This window comes from Rhinoraja longicauda, chromosome 18, assembly GCF_053455715.1.
Source record: "Rhinoraja longicauda isolate Sanriku21f chromosome 18, sRhiLon1.1, whole genome shotgun sequence".
NCBI classification, from domain to species: Eukaryota; Metazoa; Chordata; class Chondrichthyes; order Rajiformes; family Arhynchobatidae; genus Rhinoraja; species Rhinoraja longicauda.
Window position 1 is genome coordinate 35,047,965 of NC_135970.1, and position 25,416 is coordinate 35,073,380.

The following is a 25,416-nucleotide window of genomic DNA, read 5'->3' on the forward strand; positions in this document are numbered from 1 at the left end:
TTTACTGCCTGCTGTACCTGCATGCTTCCTTTCAGTGACTGATGCACTAGGACACCCAGATCTCGTTGAACATCCCCTCCTCCTATCACTTATGAACTTAATTCTATTTGGATTTGCACACCAGATATACTATAATTTCCAACAAGGAAACGAATACATTGGCCTTCAATTTCCTTGGATACAAAATTAGCACCAAAAAATGTTTAGGCGCCAAGAAAGCACGTCACTTACAGTTTTAACCACCCTGTCCACTTGTGTTGCCCTACTCAAATAGCTATGAATGTGTAGCCCAAGATCCCTTTGTTCACAAATGCCCCTAAATTCGATAGATAGGTTTAGAAGGAGCCAAATGCAAGCAGGTGAGTCATCATGTATCATGTATCATGTATCTGTACATTGTAAATGGCTCATTTGTAATCATGTGATCATGTCTTTCCGCTGACTGGACAGCACGCAACAAAAAGCTTTTCACCGTACCTCAGTACACGTGACCATAAACTAAACTGAACTGAACTAGAGGGGCCATTTTGTCGGTGTGGGCAAAGTTGGGCTGAAGGGCCTGATTTCATGCTGCATGACTAAGGAATCAAATTTAAAGTTGGAGCTGAGGAAGGAAGTGCTAAAGTTCAGAACAAACGACATCCACTCGACTTTGTCAAAGATAGAGCAAGGTAAATTACCAGCCTTACATCTCCCCTGAATGTTATGCTCATCGTCACTCACTATCGATCACTGCAGTGCAGATGCGGAGAATTCAATTTGGGCGGCACGGTGTCGCAGCGGTAGAGTTGCTGCCTCACAGCGCCAGAGACCCGGGTTCGATCCTGACCACGGGCGCTGTCTGTACGGAGTTTGTACGTTCTCCCCGTGACCGCGTGGGTTTTCTCCGGGCGCTCCGGTTTCCTCCCACACTCCAAAGATGTGCAGGTTTGCAGGTTAATTGGCCTCGTTAAAATTGTAAACCTTCCCCAGTGTGTGCATGGTAGTGTTAGTGTGTGCGGGGATCGCTGGTCGGCGCGGGCTCGGTGGGCCGAAGGGCCTGTTTCCGCCCTGTGTCTCTAACCTAAACTAAACCCGCGGGTCTTACCATTTTCTTGTCTCCGTCTTTAGGGTCATCCACGTAGGAAAGGATGAAGTCAATCCTTCTAATTCCATCGCAAAAGAAGACCGAGTCTTTGCTGTGGATCTGTTTATCGATCTGTGGAATAAAAGGAAGATTACCATAAAGAAGTGCCCAGCGATTTTGATTTGCCGCTCGTGTTTTTTTTTTAACAAAAACGCTTCGCTAAAAAAAAAAAATCTGGACTTTTGTAGCAGCCAAGCTTCCACAAGGAAGAAAATTGTTGACTTTAAAAGTAAGGCAAACAGCCAAGACATGTCCACTGCTCAGATCCATGCACGGCCCTTCAACAAAAGCAATGGTTACTCGCGATCAGCTGCAGAATAAGTGACCTAATCCCCTCACAATGCCTTTCAGAATTGACAGTGCACCATTGTTCCACATGCAATCAAAAAACTATTGAGCACAATTAGGCCTGTATTTGCAGATAGCTCTTCCAATCAGGCAAAACCATTCCAAAAGTGGCTGGCTTTCAGAAACAAGACTAAATGGCCAGCATTTTCAACTAAGCTTGGCAATATACTCAGTATAATTAGTCTGTCTGGTCTTATATTGTCAATATATGCATACGAGTCTGAAGAAGGGTCCTGACCCAAAAATGTCACCGATCTACGTTCTCCAGACTTGCTGCCTGACCTGCTGAGTTACTCCAACACTTTGTCACAATGTCAGTGTGTAGGAAGGGAACTGCAGATGCTGGTTTACACCGAGGATAGACACAAAATGTTGGAGTAACTCGGCAGGACAGGAGGCATCTCTGTGGAGAAGGAATGGGTGACGTTTCGGGTCGAGACCCTTCTTCAGACTGAATTTCATTGTTGCTTATTGGGACACTAAATGACAATAAAACACCCTTAACTTTCTTTTGGTAAATTAGCTTGTGCATTTCCTTGTGTCTACTGATATATTTTCCTTGCGTCATAGACTTGATAGGCCACACAATCTCTTCTTAATACCAGGCACCTCTTCACCACTGCTCCCCAAAGTGTTTCACCGCTACTCCCTCTCTCCAATCTGCTAGTTAACTGCCGCCATCCCCTCCCACCCACCTCACCTCCCACCACAATTCCCTTGCCTTCCACCAACACTGGAGAAACGTTTACAGTAACCTATTAATTACCAGCAGGCCTTTGGGATGTAGGAGGGAAATGTGGTCAGAGAATGTGTAAACTCCCACACTGACAGCACCAGATGTCAGGAATGAACCCGGGTCAATGGAACTGTGATGGAGCAGCTCTACCCACAGGGCCCCTGTAGTAGTTTAGTTCAGAGATACAGCGCGGAAACAGGCCCTTCGGACCAGCGAGTCAGCGCCGACCACCGCTCAACCTTACGCGAGCACTACGCTACACACCAGGGAACATTTACAATCTTCATCGAAGCGAATTAATAAACAAGTTACGATTTTGGACTCTGGGTAGAAAACGGAGCACCCGGAGAAACCCCACCTGGTCACAGGGAGAATGTACAAACTCCGTACGGACAGCACCTGTAGTCAGGATTAAACCTAGGTCAACTCCACAACTGCGCCACCATCCTTAGTTTCTTCAGGATTTTGATAAAGCAAGATGACTATACCTAACACAAGGCTGACATTAGCGAATAAACAGATGAAATCTCCCCTAATGAAGGCACGAGCCACTGGATTTATTGGGTTAGAACAGTTTCAGAGAGTCATACAGCATGAAAATCACATTAATGACTTGGATGAAAGGATTAAAAGTACCATTAGCAAATTTGCAGATGATACAAAGCTGGGTGGTAGTGTGAACTGTGAGGAAGATGCTATGAGGTTGCAGCGTGACTTGGACAGGTTGTGTGAGTGGGCAGATGCATGGCAGATGCAGTTTAATGTGGATAAGTGTGAGGTTATCCACTTTGGTGGTAAGAATAGGAAGGCAGAGTATTATATGAATAGTGTCAAGTTAGGAAAAGGGGACGTACAACGAGATCTGGGTGTCCTAGTGCATCAGTCACTGAAAGAAAGCATGCAGGTACAGCAGGCAGTGAAGAAAGCCAATGGAATGTTGGCCTTCCTAACAAGAGGAGTTGAGTATAGGAGCAAAGAGGTCCTTCTGCAGTTGTACAGGGTCCTAGTGAGACCGCACCTGGAGTACTGTGTGCAGTTTTGGTCTCCAAATTTGAGGAAGGATATTCTTGCTATTGAGGGCGTGCAGCGTAGGTTTACTAGGTTGATTCCCGGAATGGCGGGACTGTCATATGTTGAAAGACTGGAGCGACTAGGCTTGTATACACTGGAATTTAGAAGGATGAGAGGGGATCTTATCGAAACGTATAAGATTATTAAGGGGTTGGACACGTTAGAGGCAGGAAACATGTTCCCAGTGTTGGGGGAGTCCAGAACAAGGGGCCACAATTTAAGAATAAGGGGTAGGCCATTTAGAACTGAGATGAGGAAAAACCTTTTCAGTCAGAGAGTTGTGAATCTGTGGAATACTCTGCCTCAGAAGGCAGTGGAGGCCAATTCTCTGAATGCATTCAAGAGAGAGCTTGATAGAGCTCTTAAGGATAGCGGAGTCAGGGGGTATGGGGAGAAGGCAGGAACGGGGTACTGATTGAGAATGATCAGCCATGATCACATTGAATGGCGGTGCTGGCTCAAAGGGCCGAATGGCCTCCTCCTGCACCTATTGTAATTGTCTAAAACAGGCCAGCAGGTCCATCATGCAGACCAAGGTGCCCCATCTAAGCTAGTTCCATTTGGCCACGTTTAGCCTACATTCCTCAAAACCTTAGGTAGACACAAAAAGCTGGAGTAACTCAGCGGGACAGGCAGCATCTCTGGAGAGAAGGAATGGGTGACGTTTCGGGTCAAGACCCTTCTTCAGATGGGCTAGGGATAAGGGATACGAGAGATATAGACAATGATGTAGGGTGATAAAGAACAATGAATGAAAGATGTGCAAAAAAGTGACGATGATAAAGGAGGCCGTTTGTCAGCTGTTTGTTGGGTAAAAACGAGAAGCTGGTGTGACTTGGGTGGGGGAGGGATGGAGAGAGAGGGAATGCTGGGGTTACTTGAAGTTAGAGAAATCAATATTCGTACCACTGGCCTATAAGCTGCCCAAGCAAAATAACCTTTCTTATCCTGAATGATACAGCACGGAAGGGCCTGTTTCCATGTTGTATCTCCAAACTAAGACTAGTTTGGATTCATGGGATCCAAACTGTGGAGCATCTTGGACAATACAGCTCACCCCCTCCACGACACACTGGTCAACCCGAGGAGCACCTTCAGCAACAGACTGGTCCCACCAAGATGCAGCACAGAACGCCACAGGAGATCCTTCTTCCCTGTGGCTATCAAACTGTACAACTCCTCCCCCTTCTGTCGTGGGGTAGACATGTATCCTGTTGTGTTTTATGACTGTTGGCAGATCAATTTCCTCTTGGGATAAATAAAGTTCTACGGTATTGTATTTTATCTACACCTCTACGCTGGAGACACTGGTGATCAATGGTTCAGGCACTTTGTGCCTCTGACAGCTGATGGATCTACACAGCTGGAGCTGCCTCGCCCAGCCCCAGCTTGAGGAAGGGTCTCTACCCGAAACATCACCCATTCCTTCTCCCCATTTTCCGGCACCCTTGCTTCCAGATCGTTGCTGTATTATCCGTTTTGCCGGACCAACAGAGGTCACGGCCTTGGGGAGGGGCCGAGAGTCAGCCTCGGAAGTCGGCTATGGGAACGGATCTGTCGGCTCCGGCTGGGCCGGAGTTCCAGAGCCCTGGCCGCAAGGGGGACCAAATTCGACCCGCCGATGAGGTATATGTGTAGGTATATGAGTCCCCATGAGGTCGAGATCGGCCGCCTGAGTCTAAAGTAAAGTCTAAACTCCTTTACAACAAAGCGGCACGGTGGCGCAGCGGTAGAGTTGCTGCCTCACAGCGCCGGAGACCCGGGTTCGATCCTGACAACGGGTGCTGCCTGTACGGAGTTTGTACGTTCTCCCCGTGGGTTTTCTCCCAGATCTCCGGTTTCTTCCCACACTCCAAAGACGTATATTTTTGCAGGTTAATTGTTTTGGTATAAATGAAAAAAAATGTCCCTAGTGTGTGTGTGTAGGATAGCGTTAGTGTGCGGGGATCGCTGGTCGGCGCGGACCCGGTGGGCCGAAGGGCCTGTTTCCGCGCCGTATCTCCAAACTAAACTCTAAACTCCTTTGCAACAACCCACTTCCATTATTCTCACCAATAAAACTGCACCGTCTGAAATTCCCATTGATTTGAGAATAAAATTGCACATTGAGACCTCATGACATGCTTTGTTGAACAGGTGGGTCTTTATCAAATGCCATTCAACGCAGGCATAGATGCGGAAAAGCAGCCCCGTTCTGCATTCAGTAACGTTTCCGTGTTAGCATGCTGCCTTTCTCCGCTGTATTCCAATAAAATAAAATGCAATGCTAGCTTTTCAACAATGGAGCTTCCCTTGCATTGAGTGCGAGCACACCGTCACATCGCCCAGTGTGAAGCACAATACTGAAAAGACAGCAGGCAGCTTTGTCATCTCTCCTCCCCGATCAGCTGCCTAGTGAAACGATCGCACGTGCAGGAACTGGTCCAAATAAGATTTATACGGCCCAAAGTAAACTTGCTCCGGGCTCAAGGTATTAGTTGGAGGAAAGGACTCTTAAAATACGCTGACAATTCTTTGCTGTAGCGTTCTGGTGCATGGTTAAATGGCTCAGTGAAGCTCCCCCAAACTACACACTCCATCGCACTACACAGCAATGTAACCTCTAATGCAGGAACCTCGAGTGCAGGAAAAACGTTCCCCGGTGTTGGGAGAGTCCAGAACCAGGGGTCACAGTTTAAGAATAAGGGGTAGGCCATTTAGGACTGAGATGAGGAAATACTTTTCAGCCAGAGAGTTGTGAATCTGCGGAATTCTCTGCCACAGAAGGCAGTGGAGGCCAATTCACTGGAAGTATTCAAGAGAGTTAGATTTGTCTCTTAGTGCTAACGGAATCAAGGGATATGGGGAGAAAGCAGGAATGGGGTACTGATTCCGGATGATCAGCCATGATGATATTGAATGGCGGTGCTGGCTCAAAGGGCCAAATGGCCAACTCCTGCACCTACTTTCTATGTTTCTAATCGGTCTCCTAGGAAGGAATTTTACAAAGTAACTTAATGGTGAAAAGAAAAGCCCTCACAGTCAGAACGCCAGTCTGTCAAAGTTCCTCAATGAAGGCGACAAATTTGTCCAAAAGATAAATATTTCTTAAAAGTCCAATTTGCCCCAGCTGTGAAATGCAGCAATTCTAAAATCTTTATGATTGGATTATTGTGCAGGAAGGAACTGCAGATGCTGGTTTACACCGAAGTTAGACACAAAGTGGTGGAGTAACTCAGCGGGACAGGCAGCATCTCTGGAGAGATGGAATGGGTGATGTTTCCGGTCGAGGCTGAAGTCAGAGGAAGGGCCTCGACCCAAAACCTCACCTATTCCTTTTGGATCCTACACACACTAGGGACAGTTTACACTGATACCAAGCCAATTAAACTACAAACCTGTACGTCTTTGGAGTGTGGGAGGAAGCCGAAGATTTCGGAGAAAACCGGAGTAACTCAGCGGGTCACGGGGAGAACGTACAAACTCCGTACAGACAAGCACCCTGAGTCGGGATCGAACCCGGGTCTCTGACGCTGGAATCGCTGTAAAGGCAGCAACTCTACCGCTGCGCCACCGTGCCGCCCCTGATCTTCTGACCTGGATTACTATTCGGTCTCTACAAAAATCAAGTTAACCTCTCGGAAATCTGACAGAATTAATGGCGTTGACAGCATGAACTGAACAAAAGCAAGTATTGTGGTGCATCCACCAAGCTGGGTTAGACCCGCAACCATAAAGGAGAACATTAGCTTAAGTAGGCATTTTGGAACAGTTCCATTGTCAGAAATGTTGGCAGCGTTTAAGCATTAGAGGGTAGACTGCTGTTGTATGTGCAGATAATTGCAGGCTCCAATGCATGGTTACCATGCAACGCTGCAAGTGCATCGCCATACAGTACCCTGACACGTCTATTCATGAAAAGAAGGTGCTTTCTCTGCATCTGTGGAACAACCACCAAAAAAAGAGAGTAGAAATGGTTTAGTAGCCGGAGTGAAAGGCATCACATTCTATTCATACACAGGCCCACCACCGATTTTCCGGCAACCTTGGTTCCACAGCCTGGTCGGATTGTCCGTGTTGTTGGACCAACAGAGGTCAGGGCCTCCGAGAGGAGTCCGACGGTACCGGAACGTTCCGCCTAGGCCGCCGAGGGGCTGAGATACCGGCCGGCAAAGTCGGGCCTCGGAAGTCGGCCTTGGGAACAGATCTGCCGGCTCCGGCTGGGCTGGAGTTCCAGAGCCCCAGCCGCAAGGGGCCAAATTCCACCCGCCGATCGGCCGCGGAAGTCCCGGTGAGGTGGAGGTTGGCCGCCTCACCCGGCCTGGGCGCCACATTTTCAGGGGACTTCTAAGGGGGGGGGGCGATTTCAAGAGCACTCTCGTAATTTTGTCCGGATTAAACCAGTGGCCGGAAAATCGGTCCAGACATGGATACGTGGTTAAGCATATTACCACAAGTCTCCTCACAAAAACACTCACTCAATGACAGGCCTTGCAAGTAGATTTTTGACAATTTGAAGAGGAAAGACTAGATTTGGTGGAAAGAGGATTTGCACAGTTTTCATTTATTTTCTATCTATCTCGCATCCATTCTCAATACCCATCTTACTCCAACTAAAGAGATCAGATTTCACTCTTGGGGACATGGAAAGGCGATGTTTCGGGACAGGACCCTTCTTCAGTCTGACAAAGTTGTCCCGGTCCGAAACGTCATCTATCCATGTTCTCCAGAGAAGCTGCTTGACCCGCTGAGTTACTCCAGTACTTTATGTTCAAAGCAAGATTCCAGCGTCTCAGTTCCTTGCGTCTATGGATTATTTTCTTTCAATGTGGCGCAGAATTAGTGTTGCTTCCTCACAGCGCAAGATACCCAGGTTTAATACAGGTGCTGTCTGTGCAGAGTTTGTACGTTCTCCCCGTGACCTGCGTGGTTTTTCTCCGAGAACTTCTGCTTCCTCCCACACTCCAAAGACGTACAGGTTTGTGGGTTAATTAGCTTGGTACAAATGTAACAATTGTCCTTACTGTAGGATAGTGTTAATGTGCGGGGATCGCAGGTCGGTGTGGACTCGATGGGCTGAAGGGCCTGTTTCTGCACAGTATCTCTAAACTAAATTAAATATCGAGGAGCTGGGCATTTCTGGCATGGTCAGTATTATCTTGCTCAACTCTAAGTGATCACCTTGAATAGTGAAAAGCCTGGATAGAGTGGATATGGACCAGATGTTTCCACTAGTGGGAGAGTCTAAGACCAGAGGCTACAGCCTCAGAATAAAAGGACGTACTTTTAAGAAGGAGATGAGGGGGAATTTGTTCAGGCAGAGGGTGGGGAATCTGTGGAATTCATTCCCGGAATGGCGGGACTGTCATATGTTGAAAGACTGGAGCGGCTAGGCTTGTATACACTGGAATTTAGAAGGATGAGAGGGGATCTTATCGAAACATATAAGATTATTAAGGGGTTGGACACGTTAGAGGCAGGAAACATGTTCCCAATGTTGGGGGAGTCCAGAACCAGGGGCCACAGTTTAAGAATAAGGGGTCGGCCATTTAGACCTGAGATGAGGAAAAACCTTTTCAGTCAGAGTTGTGAATCTGTGGAATTCTCTGCCTCACAAGGCAGTGGAGGCCAATTCTCTGAATGCATTCAAGAGAGAGCTAGATAGAGCTCTTAAGGATAGCGGAGTCAGGGGGTATGGGGAGAAGGCAGGAACGGGGTACTGATTGAGAATGATCAGCTATGATCACATTGAATGGTGGTGGTGGCTCGAAGGGCCGAATGGCCTCCTCCTGCACCTATTGTCTATTGTCAGACAGATGTGGAGGCCGTCAATGGATATTCTTACGGCAGAGATTGATAGATTCTCGATTAGTGCGGGTGTCAGGGGTGATGGGGAGAAAGCAGGAGAATGGGGTTGAGAGAGAAAGATAGCTCAGTCATGATTGAATGGCGGAGTAGAATTGATGGGCCGAATGGCTTAATTCTGCTCCAATCACATAACCTTATGATGCGTCCATTAGAGGTTGTTTCCTCCTAAATTGCTCTCATCTCCGTGAAGAAGTTGGGGAGAGAATGTTATGGGGTGGAGAATTACCGAAGTTTGACTCTACAATGAAGAAAAAGTACAGTACACCCTTGTTATAATAGACCATGTGTGGGGGGGGAGGGGGGGGGGGGGTAAATGGTGTCTGTTATTGCCGATTGTCCGTTGTAACCGAGTAAGGGATTAGTGAATCAGACACTATCAGTAGTAGTAAAGAATAACTGCAGATGCTGGTTAATACACAAAGGGACACAAAGTGCTGGAGTAACTCAGCGGGTCAGGCAACATCTCTGGTGAACATGGCGAGGTGACGTTTCGGGTCGAGAGACCCTTCTTCAGACTGAGAGTCAGGGGAGAGGTAGACACAGAGAGATGGAAGGGTAAGGTGAGAAATCGAGAGATCAAAGGGGGCGAAGCTCAAGAAAAATGTGGATTAGATCATTGTTAGCTCGGGGAAGGTGACAACGAGAAATCCAATGTACAATTTAATCAGGAGGACAGTCAGACTGGTCGGAGAACTAGGATGGGGGAGGGATGGAGAGAGAGAGGGAGGGAAAGCAAAGATGCTGCCTGTCCCGCTGAGTTACTCCAGCATTTTGTGTCTATCTTCAGTTCAATCAAGAGGCACTTTATGTTTGGTGGAGTGAGACTGTGCTACAGGTGAGCTGACGGACCCCGACCTGTTGGTGGGAGGGGAGAGGCGAGGATCGCGGGTGTCGAGGGTCAGACAAGGACAACAAGCCTCATTCATAGAATATATAGTTTGAAGACAGACACAAAAAGCCGGAGTAACTCAGCTGGACAGGCAGCATCGCTGGAAAGAAGGAACAGGTGGCGTTTCGGGTCAAGACCATCCCAGGACATAGGTTCAAGGTGAAGGGGAAAAGATTTAATAGGAATCTGAGGGGTAACTTTTTCACACAGAGGGTGGTGGGTGTATGGAACAAGCTGCCAGAGGAGGTGGTCGAGGCTGGGACTATCCCAACGTTTACGAAACAGTTGGACAGGTACATGGATAGGACATGTTTGGAGGGATATGGACCAAGCGCAGGCAAGTGGGACTAGGGTAGCTGGGACATTGTTGGCCGGTGTGGGCGAGTCGGGCCTGTTTCCACACTGTATCAAGCTGTGACTCTATGACTCCAGGTCCCATTCACTCACCATTCTGGCGGGTAAGAAAGGTTATTTCTCAGGGTCTTCGATAGTCTGAAGAGGGATCTCGACCCAATATATCACCCATTCCTTTTCTCCAGAGTTGCTGCCTGTCCCGCTGAGTTACTCCGGCTTTTGGTGGCTATCGTCTTGTCGACTCTCATTGTTTGTAACCCGTTTTCACCAAGCACACAGCTAACAATGGCCCGTTTCCTTTATCGTCGTTACTTTTTGGCACATGTCTCCCTACATCACCGTCTATGTCTCTCGTTTCCCTTGCCCCTGACTCTCAGTCTGAAGAAGCTTCTCCACCCAAAACGTCACCCATTCCTTTTCTCCAGAGATGCTGGCTGACCCGCTGTGTTACCCCAGCATTTTGTGTCTATCTTTATTTTTCAGGGAGTAGTTTCCTTTAAACGCCATCATCTGGGTGGGTAGAGTGTCAGGATGTGGTAAATAATGTGAGAGCATTAACCTGCCTGGTTCCCCAAATAGTTTAACCTCATCGCCCATATGACTTCCTTCCCTCTGTGAGGTTCATAACTACTTTATATCCACCTCGAGTTAATGGTCTAACTAACACAATGAAGCATTTTTCAGTTAGCCTTGGATCAGGTTCTGAAACTCATTTCATTTCAATAATGAGGAACAGTTTCAAGAACCCATCAAAAGTTTCTGACTTCTGCAACTTTGTTTAGTTAACTGTCATGTGTGCAGAGTTACAGCGCAAAGCTTCTTGTCGAGTTCTAACCAGTCAGCGGAAAGACAACACATGAATACAATCCAGAGTTCCACAGTGTGCCGATACATGATGAAGGGAATACGGTTTAGTGCAAGGTAAAGTCCAGTAAAGCCCGATTAAACATAGTCTGAGGGTCTCCAGTGAGGTAGATGGCAGGTCAGGACTGCACTCGAGTTGTTGATAGGATGGTTCAGTTGCCTGATCACAGCTGGGAAGAAACCATTAAAATACTTGCACAACGATCCGTCGTTTATTAGGCCTACCACTCCCAAATAGTGTATGACTAAAGATATATTTAACAAAAGCAAATCACAGCCAATCACCACAAATACAACAGATCACAGAAAGAAAGCTGAACACTGGGATTGGGCGGCACGGTGGCGCAGCGGTAGAGTTGCTGCCTCACAGCGCCGGAGACACGGGTTCGATCCTGACTACAGGTGCTGTCTGAACGGAGTTTGTACGCTCTCCCCGTGACCTGCGTGGGTTTTCCCACATTCCTAAGACGTGCAGGTTTGTAGGTTAATAGGCCTTTGTAAATTGGAAGTTGTAAATTGTCAATAGTGTGTGTAGGATAGTATTAGTGTGCGGGGATCGCTGGTCGGCGCGAACTCGGTGGGGCCGAAGGGCCTGTTTCCGCGCTGTATCTCTAAACTAAAAGGAAGGATGTCATAGTTCCTCCGTTCATGTACCAGTAATATGTCGTGGGTTGATGGGACGAGAATGGATCAGGCTGGATCTATCTTACTTTTCAGAGCACAATATATCTGGAATTTATTTTCCAAATGATCACACAGATTGCAGCTGCTGTAATAATTAAGTTAATTCCGGGGCATAGTTTGGAGCTGCAAAATAGTGACAGTGAATGGGCGTGGGGTTTTCACCGAGATCTTCAGTTTCCTCCCACTCTCCAAAGATGCACAGGTTTGTAGGTTAATTGGCTTGGCATAAGTATAAATTGTCCCTAGTGTGTGCAGGGTAGCATTAATGTGTGTGGGGATCGCTGGCCGGTGCAGACTCAGTGGGCCGAAGGGCCTGTTTCCGCGCTGTATCTCTAAACTAAACTAAATCTCAGGATCAGTGATCAGAGTGATCAGATTCTACGATAGACCCTCTTGAAATTCAAGACTTCAAGCAGTGGGTAGAACTGACTAGGGGCGGCACGGTGGCGCAGCGGTAGAGTTGCTGCCTTACAGCGAATGCAGCGCCGGAGACTCAGGTTCGATCCTGACTACGGGCGCCATTTGTACGGAGTTTGTATGTTCTCCCCGTGACCTGCGTGGGTTTTCTCCGAGATCTTCGGTTTCCTCCCACACTCCAAAGACATATAGGTATGTAGGTTAATTGGCTGGGCAAATGTAAAAATTGTCTCTAGTGTGTGTAGGATAGTGTTAATGTGCGGGGATCGCTGAGCGGCGCGGACCCGGTGGACCGAAGGGCCTGTTTCCGCACTGTATCTCTTGATCTAAACATCTAAAAAAAAACTGCTGCGTCACAGTGCCAAAGATCCAATTTTAATCCTGACCTTGGGTGCTGTCTGTGTGGAGTTTGCATGTTCTCCCCGTGACTGCGTGGGTTTTCTCTGGGTGCTCGGGTTTCCTCCCGCATCCCAAAGACGTGCGGGCTGGCAGGTTAATTGGCCCTCTACAAATTACCCACAAGTGTGTGAGGAGTGGATGAGAAAGTGGGATAACATTGAACTAGTGTGATCGATGGTCGGCGTGGACTTGGTGAGCCGAAGGTTCTGCTTCATGCTGTATCTCCAAACCAAAGTCAGCGAAATTTAACAGCATGGAACTACTGATGCAGGTTTACACAAAGATAGGCACAAAATCCTGGAGTAACTCAACGGGTCAGGCAGCATCTCTGGTGAAAATGGACGTTTTGAGTCAGGTTGAAGAAGGGTCCCGATCCAAAACATCACCTATCCACGTTTTCCAGAGATGCTGCCTGACCCGCTGAGTTACTCCGGCACATTGCGTCTGTCTTTAAAGTCAGTGAAAACCTTTCTTACAACAGTGACATATTTTCTATGTCTTTTCTATGCGAAACACAGGCATGCACTGGGAACAAGGCAAAAACATGCACCGAAACTCCAAACACATGCACACCAAACCAACACCACATGTAGATGGACATGTTAGTAAGGGCCGCTTACCATCTTTGATGGGCCAGAGATAAGGGAAGCAGTCTCTGTGGTGATGCTTAGTACCTGATGAGTCATTAAGGAGAGATTCTAATGTTAGATTCCAAAGCAAGCAAAACCATCCTTTTGGATTAGATCTTCAAGTTAGGTTGCATGAATGCCGCATGCCATTGAGCAAGGCAAGGAACTAAAACAAATATAACATGGCTCAGTGGTGAGGAGGAACATGCAACTGCCAAGAGGAACAAAACAATGTGGTTGCACCACAAATCTTATGTTTTCAGAGTACTGCCAAGACGTACAGGCTTGTAGGTTAATTGGCTTGGTAAATGTAAAAACTGTCCCCAGAAGGATAGTGTTGATCCACGATAGTAGGGATCGCTGGTCGGCACGGACCCGGTGGGCCGAAGGGCCTGTTTCCGCACTATATCTCTAAACTAAACTAAGTTCGTAGTTAATTGTATACAAGCACACAAAAACCCTTTAAATTCATGCTCAGTGATAGGTGAGAATTAGGCCATTCGGCCATTAGAACTAATCTAAGCTCTAAGCCCCTAAATTAACAATGTGTACGCATTGCAATGGCGATATCTAGCTATATTACCATTGTCATGGTAACAGAATAGGATTCATCCTGAGATTTCACAATGGTGTGACTATGAATTCACTGGAGTGGACAGGTCATAGGAGCAGAATTAGGCCATTCGGCCCATCATGTCTACTCCGCCATTCAATCATGGCTGATCTATCTCTCCCTCCTAACCCCATTCTCCTGCCTTCTCCCCATAGCCCCTGATACCTGTACTAATCTAGAATCTCTCTATCTCTGCCTTAAAAATATCCATTGACTTGAACTCCACAATCTTCTGTTAAATATATCATAGTCTTGCAGCACAGAAACATGGCCCTCAGTCCAACTTGTCCATGCCAACCAAGTTGCCCCATCTATGCTGGTCCCACCTGCCCGCTTTTGGCCTATATCCCTCCAAACTTTCCCTAACCATGTACCTGTCCAAATGTTTTCTAAATGTTGTTATTCTACCAAAGGGATTAAAAGTACCATTAGCAAATTTGCAGATGATACAAAGCTGGGTGGTAGTGTGAACTGTGAGGAAGATGCTATGAGGTTGCAGAGTGACTTGGACAGGTTGTGTGAGTGGGCGGATGCATGGCAGATGCAGTTTAATGTGGATAAGTGTGAGGTTATCCACTTTGGTGGTAAGAATAGGAAGGCAGAGTATTATCTGAATGGTGTCAAGTTAGGAACAGGGGACGTACAACGAGATCTGGGTGGAGGCCAATTCTCTGAATGCATTCAAGAGAGAGCTGGATAGAGCTCTTAGGGATAGCGGAGTCAGGGGGTATGGGGAGAAGGCAGGAACAGGGTACTGATTGAGAATGATCAGCCATGATCACATTGAATGGTGGTGCTGGCTCGAAGGGCCGAATGGCCTCCTCCTGCACCTATTGTCAAAGAAACTTGATTCACTGCAGCTGATTCTATGACTTGAAGTCAAACCCAAGTATAATAGGTAGAGCAAAGGGGAAGATACAGAGTGCAGAATATAGTTCTCAGCATTGTAGCGCACCAGAGACATAGAAACATAGAAACATAGAAAATAGGTGCAGGAGTAGGCCATTCGGCCCTTCGAGCCTGCACCGCCATTCAATATGATCATGGCTGATCATTCAGCTCAGTAGCCTGTACCTGCCTTCTCTCCATACCCCCTGATCCCTTTAGCAAAAAGGGCCACATCTAACTCCTCTTAAATATAGCCAATGAACTGGCCTCAACTACCTTCTGTGGCAGAGAATTCCACAGACTCACCACTCTCTGTGTGAAGAAATGTTTTCTCATCTCGGTCCTAAAAGACTTCCCCCTTATCCTTAAGCTGTGACCCCTGGTTCTGGACTCCCCCAACATCGGGAACAATCTTCCCGCATCTAGCCTCTCCAACCCCTTAAGAAGTTCAAAGTCCGCAATGAGGTAGAGGTGAATCGGACAGCACCCTAGCTTGTGGAAGGACCGTTCACAAGCCTGATAACAGGGGAAGAAGCTGTTTCTGAGTCTGGTGGTGCGCGCGCTATCAAGCTTCTGTATCTTCTGCCTGATGGGAGAAATCCCTTTTTTTTAAAAACGCACGTTCCAAATTTTTCTTCAAGTCCTTCCAAATTCCCGGCAGAAACTAACATAACTTTGGGCCTCCTCTAGTTAAACTGCTGGCTTGTTTACACTGTGATAATGCAAGCAGAGTGGAGGAGTTAAATTTCACAAACAAGCTATCTATGCTTCGAGCACCTAATCAGCACATTGTTAAGACAGCTGGACACCATTTAAGAGAGAGTGGGCTAAAGGGACAGTTAAAAGAACACTTTCACTTTATTCGTTACGGGCTAAAAAGTCATGTGCAAAATCACAATGCTCTAGTGTTGGAGGTTAATTGTTACATGAAAGGACAAACCACCTACCTCACTATTTAGGACATAGTTTGCCGACAAGGCATAACTGGCCTCAATATCATCAACTTCTTCTGAAAGAATTACATTGTAGAGTGGAATTTGCTGAAGGGTATTTGATCAGTCCCTAGTCTGAGGAATGCACCAGCTCCAGTTATAAAAATGAGCGCTGCACTTGCTTTGCAGTGCGCCTGTCTCATTACTCTTCACCCTGCAGTCTCACCTACAACAGCTGCACTCTGTCTGCGCTCTGTGTCAAAATAGACTCGCTGGCAAACTCTCAACCTCCCCCACACACACACACACACTGACACCCACACACACTCTCAACCCCCCACACACACACTGACACCCACACACACTCTCAACCCCCCACACACACACTGACACTACCACACACACTCTCAACCCCCCCTACACACACACACAGACACTCCCACACACACTCTCAGCCCCCCCCCACACACACACTGACACTCCCAATCCCCCCACACACACACTGACACTACCACACACACTCCCAACCCCCCCCCCACACACACACATACTGACACTCCCACACACTCTCAACCCACACACACACACACACACACACACACACACACACACATACTGACACTCCCACACACTCTCAACCCACACACACACTCACACACACACACACACTGACACTCCCACACACACACACATACTGACACTCCCACACACACTCTCAACCCACACACACTCACACACACACACACACTGACACTCCCACACACACTCTCACTCACGCACGCACTCACCCACCCACAAACACCCACTCACCCACACACTGACACCCCCACACACACTCACCCCCACACACACTCACCACCCCAAAAACACACTCACCAACACACTGAAAATCCCACACACTCTCACTCACACACACTCTCACCCCCACAAACACTCACCAACACACTCACACCCCCACACACACTCACTCGCACACACACACTCTCACCCCCACACACACCCTCACCCACACACTGACATTCCCACACACACACTCTCACCCCCACACACACTCACCCACACACTCACCAACTCACTCACACACCCTTGCTCACATATACCATCACTCACGCACACCACCTGCTTGCTTGCACACTCACCAATAATCACACACACACATACTGACACTCTCACACACTCAAGAGTAATTTATCGTCATAGGTCCCAGATAAAACATGAGGTGATTACTTTACTCCGAGGGTGGTAAATCATCAGCCTGAAGAAGGGTCTCGACCCGAAACGTCAGCCATTCCTTCTCTCCAGAGATGCTGCCTGTCCCGCAGAGTTACTCCAGCATTTTGTGCTATGAGGAATAAGTTCGATAGGCACAGAGTGCTGGAGTAACTTGGCGGATCAGGCAGCATCTCTGGAGAGAAAGGATGGGTGATATTTTGGGTTGGAACCCTTCCTCAGACAGAGAGTACAGGTGGGGCAAAGGGGGATGGGGGGTGGGGGGAATGACAATGGTGGGTAAAATAACTAGAGATGAGAAAAGGTCAGAACTAATCAGGGTCGGCAACAGATGATCTCGGGAAGGGTGGAGCCCAAAAGGCCCATTATGTGAGGACCATTCAAGGATAATGTAAGAAATTTATGCTTCCTGTTATAGACAATGTGAAGAAGGCAGATTAGGATACTGAGCAGTTGCAGATATTTTGAGAGCTTAATCTGGGCAAGTGTCAAGTGTGAAGTATTGCACTTTGGGAGGTCAGATGAAAGGAGAAAGTATACAGTAAATGGCGGGGTCCTTAACAGTATTGATGTGCAGAGAGATCTTGGGATCTCCCAAGCTCCATAGCTCCCTGCAAGCAGCAGCTCGAGTGGCAAGGTATCACCAAATGCTGGAGTAACTCAGCAGGTCAGGCAGCATCTAGGAGAGAGGGAATGGGTGACGTTTCGGGTCGAGACCCTTCTTCAGACGGAATTTAGAAGGATGAGAGGGGATCTTATTGAAACATATAAGATTATTAAGGGGTTGGACATGTTATAGGCAGGAAACATGTTCCCAATGTTGGGGGAGTCCCGAACCAGGGGCCACAGTTTAAGAATAAGTGGTAGGCCATTTAGAACGGAGATGAGGAAAAACTTTTTCAGTCAGAACGTTGTGAATCTGTGGAATTCTCTGCCTCAGAAGGCAGTGGAGGCCAATTCTCTGAATGCATTCAAGAGAGAGCTAGATAGAGCTCTTAAGGATAGCGGAGTCAGGGGGTATGGGGAGAGGGCAGGAACGGGGTACTGATTGAGAATGATCAGCCATGATCACATTGAATGGCGGTGCTGCCTTGAAGGGCTGAATGGCCTCCTCCTGCACCTGTTGTCTATTGTCTATGCAGCTCGAGTGGTTAAAATGCCCTTTAGTTTTCAACATTTCCAGCTGGGGGGAAAAAAAACAAACCCATCTGCTCCTGTTACAATGTTATAAGTTGATATATGTCTATCAGTTGGTCCATCCCTTCCCCCTTCCTCAGCCTCCATCGTTCCAGAGAAAACATTCCGAATTTGTCCAACCTCTCCCGAAAGCTAGGCAACAAAATGTGGGATGGGGGTAACTCAGCGGGACGGGCAGCAGCTCTGGAGAGATGGAATGGGTGACGTCTCGGGGTCTGGAGCCTTTCTTCAGAATAGGAAGGCACAATGATGCAGCTGTCAGAACCGCTGCCTCACAGCATCGGAAACCCGGGTTCGATCCTGACCCCCGGTGCTGTCCGGGCAGAGTTTGTACATTCTTCCTGTGACCGCGTGGGTTTCCTCCCACATCCCAAAGACGTGCAGGTTTGTTGGTTAATCGCCCCCTGCGTGTGGGATGTGAAAGTGGGAAAACAGAGAACGAGTGTGAAGAGGGTGATGGATGGTCATCGCGGACCTGGTGGGCCGAAGGGCCTGTTTACACGTCATGTCTCTAAGCTAATAGACAATAGACAATAGGTGCAGGAGGAGGCCATTCGCCCCTTCGAGCCAGCACCGCCATTCAATGTGATCATGGCTGGTCATTCTCAATCAGTACCCCGTTCCTGCCTTCCCCCCATATCCCCTGACTCCGCTATCCTTAAGAGCTCTATCCAGCTCTCTCTTGAATGTATTCAGAGAATTGGCCTCCACTGCCCTCTGTGGCAGAGAATTCCACAGACTCACAACTCTCTGACTGAAAACGTTTTTCCTCATCTCAGTTCTAAATGGCCTACCCCTTATTCTTAAACTGTGGCCCCTTGTTCTGGACTCCCCCAACATTGGGAACGTGTTTCCTGCCTCTAACGTGTCCAAAACTAATTTGTTTTCCAAAAAACTCATCGAGTTTGGGAAAGGGTGGAAAACAGGGGTAAATAAATTTCATCCTCGAGTCGGAATAAAAATAGAAGGCAAAAGGAGATAATGTGTCCATCAGACCACTAGAGTTCTGCAATGACAACTCATGGTTAGAAGATTAAAAATAAACTAGCTGCTCTTGTCCCTGTCAGTGCATCACACAACATTTCACAGCAGGAAGGATAATCAGAGGAAATTAGACAGCAATTTAACTACACCCAAGTTTCAACAAAAAACAACGTGCTAATCTCCACATAACAGTTCTTTTCTTTTTTTAAACGGAAGTTGAGGATTAAAATGTCTTGGAAGGAACTGCAGATGCTGTTTTAAACCGAAGACGGACACAAAAAGCTGGAGTAACTCAGCGGGACAGGCAGCATCTCTGGAGAGAAGGAATGGGTGACGTTTCGGGTCGAGACCCTTCTTCAGACTAGTCAAGGGAAAGGGAAACGAGAGACAAAGACAACGATGTAGAGAGATGAAGAACAACGAATGAAAGATATGCAGAAAAAGTAACGATGATAAAGGAAACGGGCCGTTCGTTGTTAGCTGTTTGTTGGGTGAGAACGAGAAGCTGGTGCGACTTGGGTGGGGGAGGGATGGAGAGAGAGGGAATGCCGGGGCTACTTGAAGTTAGAGTAATCAATATTAATATCATTGGGCTGTAAGCTGCCCAAGTGAAATATGAGATGCTGTTCCTCCAATTTGTGTTTAGCCTCGCTCTGACAATGGAGGAGGCCTAGGACAGAAAGGTCAGTGTGGGAATGGGAAGGAGAATGATAGTGTTTAGCAACCAGGAAATCAGGTAGGCTCAGGCGGACTGAGCGAAGATGTTCAGTGAAACGATCGCCCAGTCTACATTTGGTCCATGATTAAATATTGGATCTGCTTCCATAGAGGACCTTCCTACATGTTCAGCCAAAAGATGGCACATCCGATGGGCACAACTGATCTTTGGGGCGGCACGGTGGCGCAGCGGTAGAGTTGCTGCCTCACAGCACCAGAGACCCGGGTTCGACCCTGACCACGGGCGCTGTCTGTACGGAGGTTGTACGTTCACCCCGTGACCTGCGTGGGTTTTCTCCGGGTGCTCCGGTTTCCTCCCACACTCCAAAGACGTGAGGGTTTTTAGGTTAATTAATTGTCCCTCGTGCGTCGGATAGAACTTGTGTGCGGGTGGTCGATGGTCACTGCGGACGGACTCTGTGGGCTGAAGGGCCTGTTTGCACGCTGCATCTCAAAAGTCTAAGGACAGAATGACCAGGCCATTCAGGTCTTCTTCCTGGCCTCTCATTTGTACGGTGCACACAAGGATCGGCCAACCTCACCAAACAAAATCAATCGTTTGCAGAAATCGAGGGGAAATGGTTCAATGGTTCATTTGGGGAGAAAAATCACTGGGCGGTGGCAGAACGGTAGAGTTGTTGCCACACAGCACCAGAGGCCCGGGTTCGATCCTGGATACGGGTGCACGGAGTTTGTACGGAGGTTAATTGGCTTGGTATAATTGTAGATTGTCCCTGTTGCGTGTAGGGTAGTGCTAGTGTACGGGGGTACTCGCTGGTCGGCACGGACTCGGTGGGCCGAAGGGCCTGTTTCCGCGCTGTGTCTCTAAACTAATAGCAGAAGCAGTGTTTCAGTGTCTAATTTTACCACCCCACCAAGTTCATGCCTTCAATAAGAATCTCAGTCTCACGGTTTAGGCCAAAAATGTACGAGGATTGCTGCAAAAAACAGAACGGTACAAAGGAACAGGCCCTTCGGCCCACAATGTCTGTGCCGAACATGATGCCAAAACCAACTCTTACCTGCCTGCACATAATCCAGGGAGGGAGGGAGGGAGGGAGGGGAGGGTGGGGGAGAGTGGAGTGGAGGGGAGAGGGGAGTGGGGAGTGGAGGGGGAGAGGGTGCTGCACCAATGCAAGAGTGGTTTGGGCCCAACAGGTCCACTTGTTCCAGTCTCCTTTAAACGTTGTCCCTCTCATCTTAAAGCAGTGCCCTTTCGTATTTGATATTTGCACCCTGGGGAAAGCTGTACCTGGGAAATAGCTTGTCCGTGGGAACGACTGTTGCTCGTGTTTTTATGACTGTTGGGAGATCAATTTCCCTCCTGGCGTAAATGAACTTCTGCCGTATCGTATCGTTTGGTAATGCAGAACAGAGACTCACTTCTCTTTAACCAGCCCCCATGGGGATTCAGCCCACGAAGGTAGACGGAGAAGAAATTGCTCGAGGAACATCAGACACCGGAAGAACAAGACTGTACCACAGTCTCACTCCACCAAACAAAATGCCTTTTGATTAAACCGAAGATGGACACAAGATGCTGGAGTAACTCAGCGGGACCGGCTGCAACTTTCCGGAATTCCCGGAATGGCGGGACTGTCGTATGTTGAAAGACTGGAGGGACTAGGCTTGTATACACTGGAATTTAGAAGGATGAGAGGGGACCTTATCGAAACATATAAGATTATTAAGGGGTTGGACACGTTAGAGGCAGGAAACATGTTCCCAATGTTGGGGGAGTCCAGAACCAGGGGCCACAGTTTAAGAATAAGGGGTAGGCCATTTAGAACGGAGATGAGGAAAAACTTTTTCAGTCAGAGAGTTGTAAATCTGTGGAATTCTCTGCCTCAGAAGGCAGTGGAGGCCAATTCTCTGAATGCATTCAAGAGAGAGCTAGATAGAGCTCTTAAGGATAGCGGAGTCAGGGGGTATGGGGAGAAGGCAGGAATGGGGTACTGATTGAGAATGATCAGCCATGATCACATTGAATGGTGGTGCGGGCTCGATGGGCCGAATGGCCTCCTCCTGCACCTATTACCTATTGTCTATTGTCTTTGCTTTCCCTCCCTCCCATCCCTCTCTCTCCATCCCTCACCCATCCTAGTTCTCCGACCAGTCCGACTGTCCTCCTGATTAAATTTTACATTGTGTGCCTCGTTGTCACCTTCCCCATAGCTAACGGTGATCTATTCAACATTTTCCTTGAGCTTCGTCCCCTTTGATCTCTTGTTTTCTCACCTTACCCTTCCATGTATCTCTGTGTCTCCCTCTCCCCAGACTCCCTGACTGAAGAAGGGTCTCGACCCGAAACGTCACCCATTCCTTCTCTCCGGAGACGCTGCCTGTCCCGCTGAGTTACTCCAGCATTTCGTGTCTATCGTCGGTGTAAACCAACATCTGCAGTTCCTTCCGACACATGCCTCTTGATTGAACATTGTCGATTTGAACTCCTGGCCTGAAAAGAACAGCTCACAAGTCAAGGAACTACAGAGGCTAGTTTATATTTAAAAGAAATACAAAGAGCTGGAGTAACTCAGCGGGTCAGGATGCTTCACTGGAGAAGATGGAGAGGAGGCGTTTCAGGTCGGGACCCTTCTTCAGACTAGATTGTTTGACTGTTCAATAACCATGTGTGGAAGAAATTTAGCTGTGAAAGGGTTAATCCTGGTGGGTGGCTTGTTTGGGAGAGCGTAATTGCTTAATTGCTTAACAAATGGTTGCAATGTTTGTGTGAAGAAGTGAGTGTTGTTCTTATCTAGTCCCAGATGTAACCAATGGAATTGTTGGCCTTCATAACAAGAGGAGTTGAGTATAGGAGCAAAGAGGTCCTTCTGCAGTTGTATAGGGCCCTAGTGAGACCGCACCTGGAGTACTGTGTGCAGTTTTGGTCTCCAAATTTGAGGAAGGATATTCTTGCTATTGAGGGCGTGCAACGTAGGTTTACTAGGTTAATTCCCGGAATGGCGGGACTGTCGCATGTTGAAAGACTGGAGCGGCTAGGCTTGTATACACTGGAATTTAGAAGGATGAGAGGGGATCTTATCGAAACGTATAAGATTATTAAGGGGTTGGACACGTTAGAGGCAGGAAACATGTTCCCAATGTTGGGGGAGTCCAGAACCAGGGGCCACAGTTTAAGAATAAGGGGTAGGCCATTTAGAACTGAGATGAGGAAAAACATTTTCACTCAGAGAGTTGTAAATCTGTAGAATTCTCTGCCTCAGAAGGCAGTGGAGGCCAATTCTCTGAATGCATTCAAGAGAGAGCTAGATAGAGCTCTTAAGGATAGCGGAGTCAGGGGGTATGGGGAGAAGGCAGGAACGGGGTACTGATTGAGAATGATCAGTCATGATCACATTGAATGGCGGTGCTGGCTCGAAGGGCCGAAAGGCCTACTCCTGCACCTGTTGTTTATTGTCTATTGTATCCTGTGTTTACGTCTACTTAAGGGATTTGCTCACTGACACATTGTGCAGCTTGTTATCGGGTTACATTGTACCGGATGAATTATGGTGAACTACCTGTATAAAATAACCTTAGATTCAGTCCTAATTCGGAGCTGTAGCCATCTTGTTTTGGAGAGCTGAGTTCCCCGTGATACCACGCTAATAAAGACCGGTGAAGAGAGCCTGCTCTGTGTCCGAGTCTTATTTTTCTCAAACAGGAGGAAAATCCGCAACACCTTGACACGGCCATCAAGTTGTGAAGAATAACAATGTCCCCTTGTTATAAAAAGAGGAATCAAGGGGAAAACCCCTCAGCAGCACATGGTTCCTTTCCTCCACCACACGTCTTCTTTAGCACCCTGGTAGATAATATTTGACATTTTACATCAAGAAATAAAATGGCCTGGACACTGTTTATCCAACTCAGTCTACTCAGTTTGTCCAACCAGAGAGCAGTCCTGAACTACTATCTACCTCATTGGTGACCCTCGGACTATCCCTGATTGGCTTTATCTTGTACTACATGACAGAACGCCACAGGAGAGCCTTCTTCCCTGCGCCTATCAAGCTTCACCCCTTCTGTCGTGGGGTAGACTGAGACTGCGACTGACCCCCACCCCTCCCCCCACCTCCTCAAACTTTGCACATCCCCAAAACCTTACCTCTCGTCACATGTTTCATGTTTCATGCATGTTGTGTTTTTTATGACTGTTGGCAAATTAATTTCCCTCCTGGGATAAATAAAGTTCTATCGTATCGTATCGTACCGTACTAAACGTTATTCCCTCATCAAGTATCGAAACACTGTAGATGGCTCAATTCTAATCACGTATTGTCTTTCCGCTGGCTGGATAGTACGCGACAAAAAGCTTTTCACCGCACCTCGGTACGCGTGACAATAAACCAAACTGAACTCAGTCTGAAGATGGGTCCCGACCCGAAACGTCACCTATCCGTTGTGTCCGGAGATGCTGCCTGACCCGCTGAGTTACTGCAGCACTCTGTGAAACGTCACCTATCCGTTGTGTCCGGAGATGCTGCCTGACCCGCTGAGTTACCCCAGCACTCTGTGAAACGTCACCTATCCATGTTGTCCAGAGACGCTGCCTGACCCGCTGAGTTACCCCAGCACTCTGTGAAACGTCACCTATCCATGTTGTCCAGAGATGCTGCCTGACCCGCTGAGTTACTTCAGCACACATGTCCTTCGGCCCACTGTCTTTGGTTTTGATGCATCAGTCAAAGCTGGCACATTATCAGCACTGCGTGTCAGAAGTCATAACCTGAAAGCTATTTTCCGATATTGCCACTTTGCGGAGCTACGGAGATACATGAAGTCAGGAAACAGCGACATTTACCTCTGAATCACCAGGAGTGACCGCCTCTCTTGTTCCATTGGAGGGGTCGCTGTAAGGACCATTATCTTCACCTACAGAGCAGAGGGAATATAAAGGATCAACACGAGTACTCAGACATTTGCAATTGCAACATTGCACATAACAAAATACACTCAGCAACACAAAATCCGATAGGTTTTCTTTCAGATCCTTCAACCAACACATTGGGTAAAATAAGAAGACAACAGCATTTGGCAAAGCATCTTCCCACAGGTACATGGATAGGACAAGCTTGGAGGGATATGGGCCAAGCGCAGACAATAGACAATAGACAATAGGTGCAGGAGTAGGCCATTCAGCCCTTCGAGCCAGCACCGCCATTCAATGCGATCATGGCTGATCACTCTCAATCAGTACCCCGTTCCTGCCTTCTCACCATACCCCCTCACTCCGCTATCCTTAAGAGCTCTATCCAGCTCTCTCTTGAAAGCATCCAACGAACTGGCCTCCACTGCCTTCTGAGGCAGAGAATTCCACACCTTCACCACTCTCTGACTGAAAAAGTTCTTCCTCATCTCCGTTCTAAATGGCCTACCCCTTATTCTTAAACTGTGGCCCCTTGTTCTGGACTCCCCCAACATTGGGAACATGTTTCCTGCCTCTAATGTGTCCAATCCCCTAATTATCTTATATGTTTCAATAAGATCC

General features: G+C 47.8%; 1 protein-coding gene across 7 annotated transcripts in view; it reads right to left on the bottom strand.

The window, feature by feature from the left end:
* The window catches only part of ano5a (anoctamin 5a), a 133,671-nt gene that overhangs the window by 72,401 nt on the left and 35,854 nt on the right, over window positions 1-25,416 (bottom strand). For 5 of the 7 annotated variants that reach the window (XM_078415500.1, XM_078415496.1, XM_078415495.1 and 2 more), the window contains 3 exons: window positions 24,730-24,800; window positions 13,356-13,409; window positions 1,088-1,198 (listed from right to left, as the gene is read on the bottom strand). In XM_078415500.1, the coding sequence (XP_078271626.1) occupies window positions 1,088-1,198; window positions 13,356-13,409; window positions 24,730-24,800 (236 nt within the window). The remainder of the gene's footprint in view (window positions 1-1,087; window positions 1,199-13,355; window positions 13,410-24,729; window positions 24,801-25,416) is intronic. The other 2 variants (XM_078415501.1, XM_078415499.1) reach the window with 1 other exon arrangement.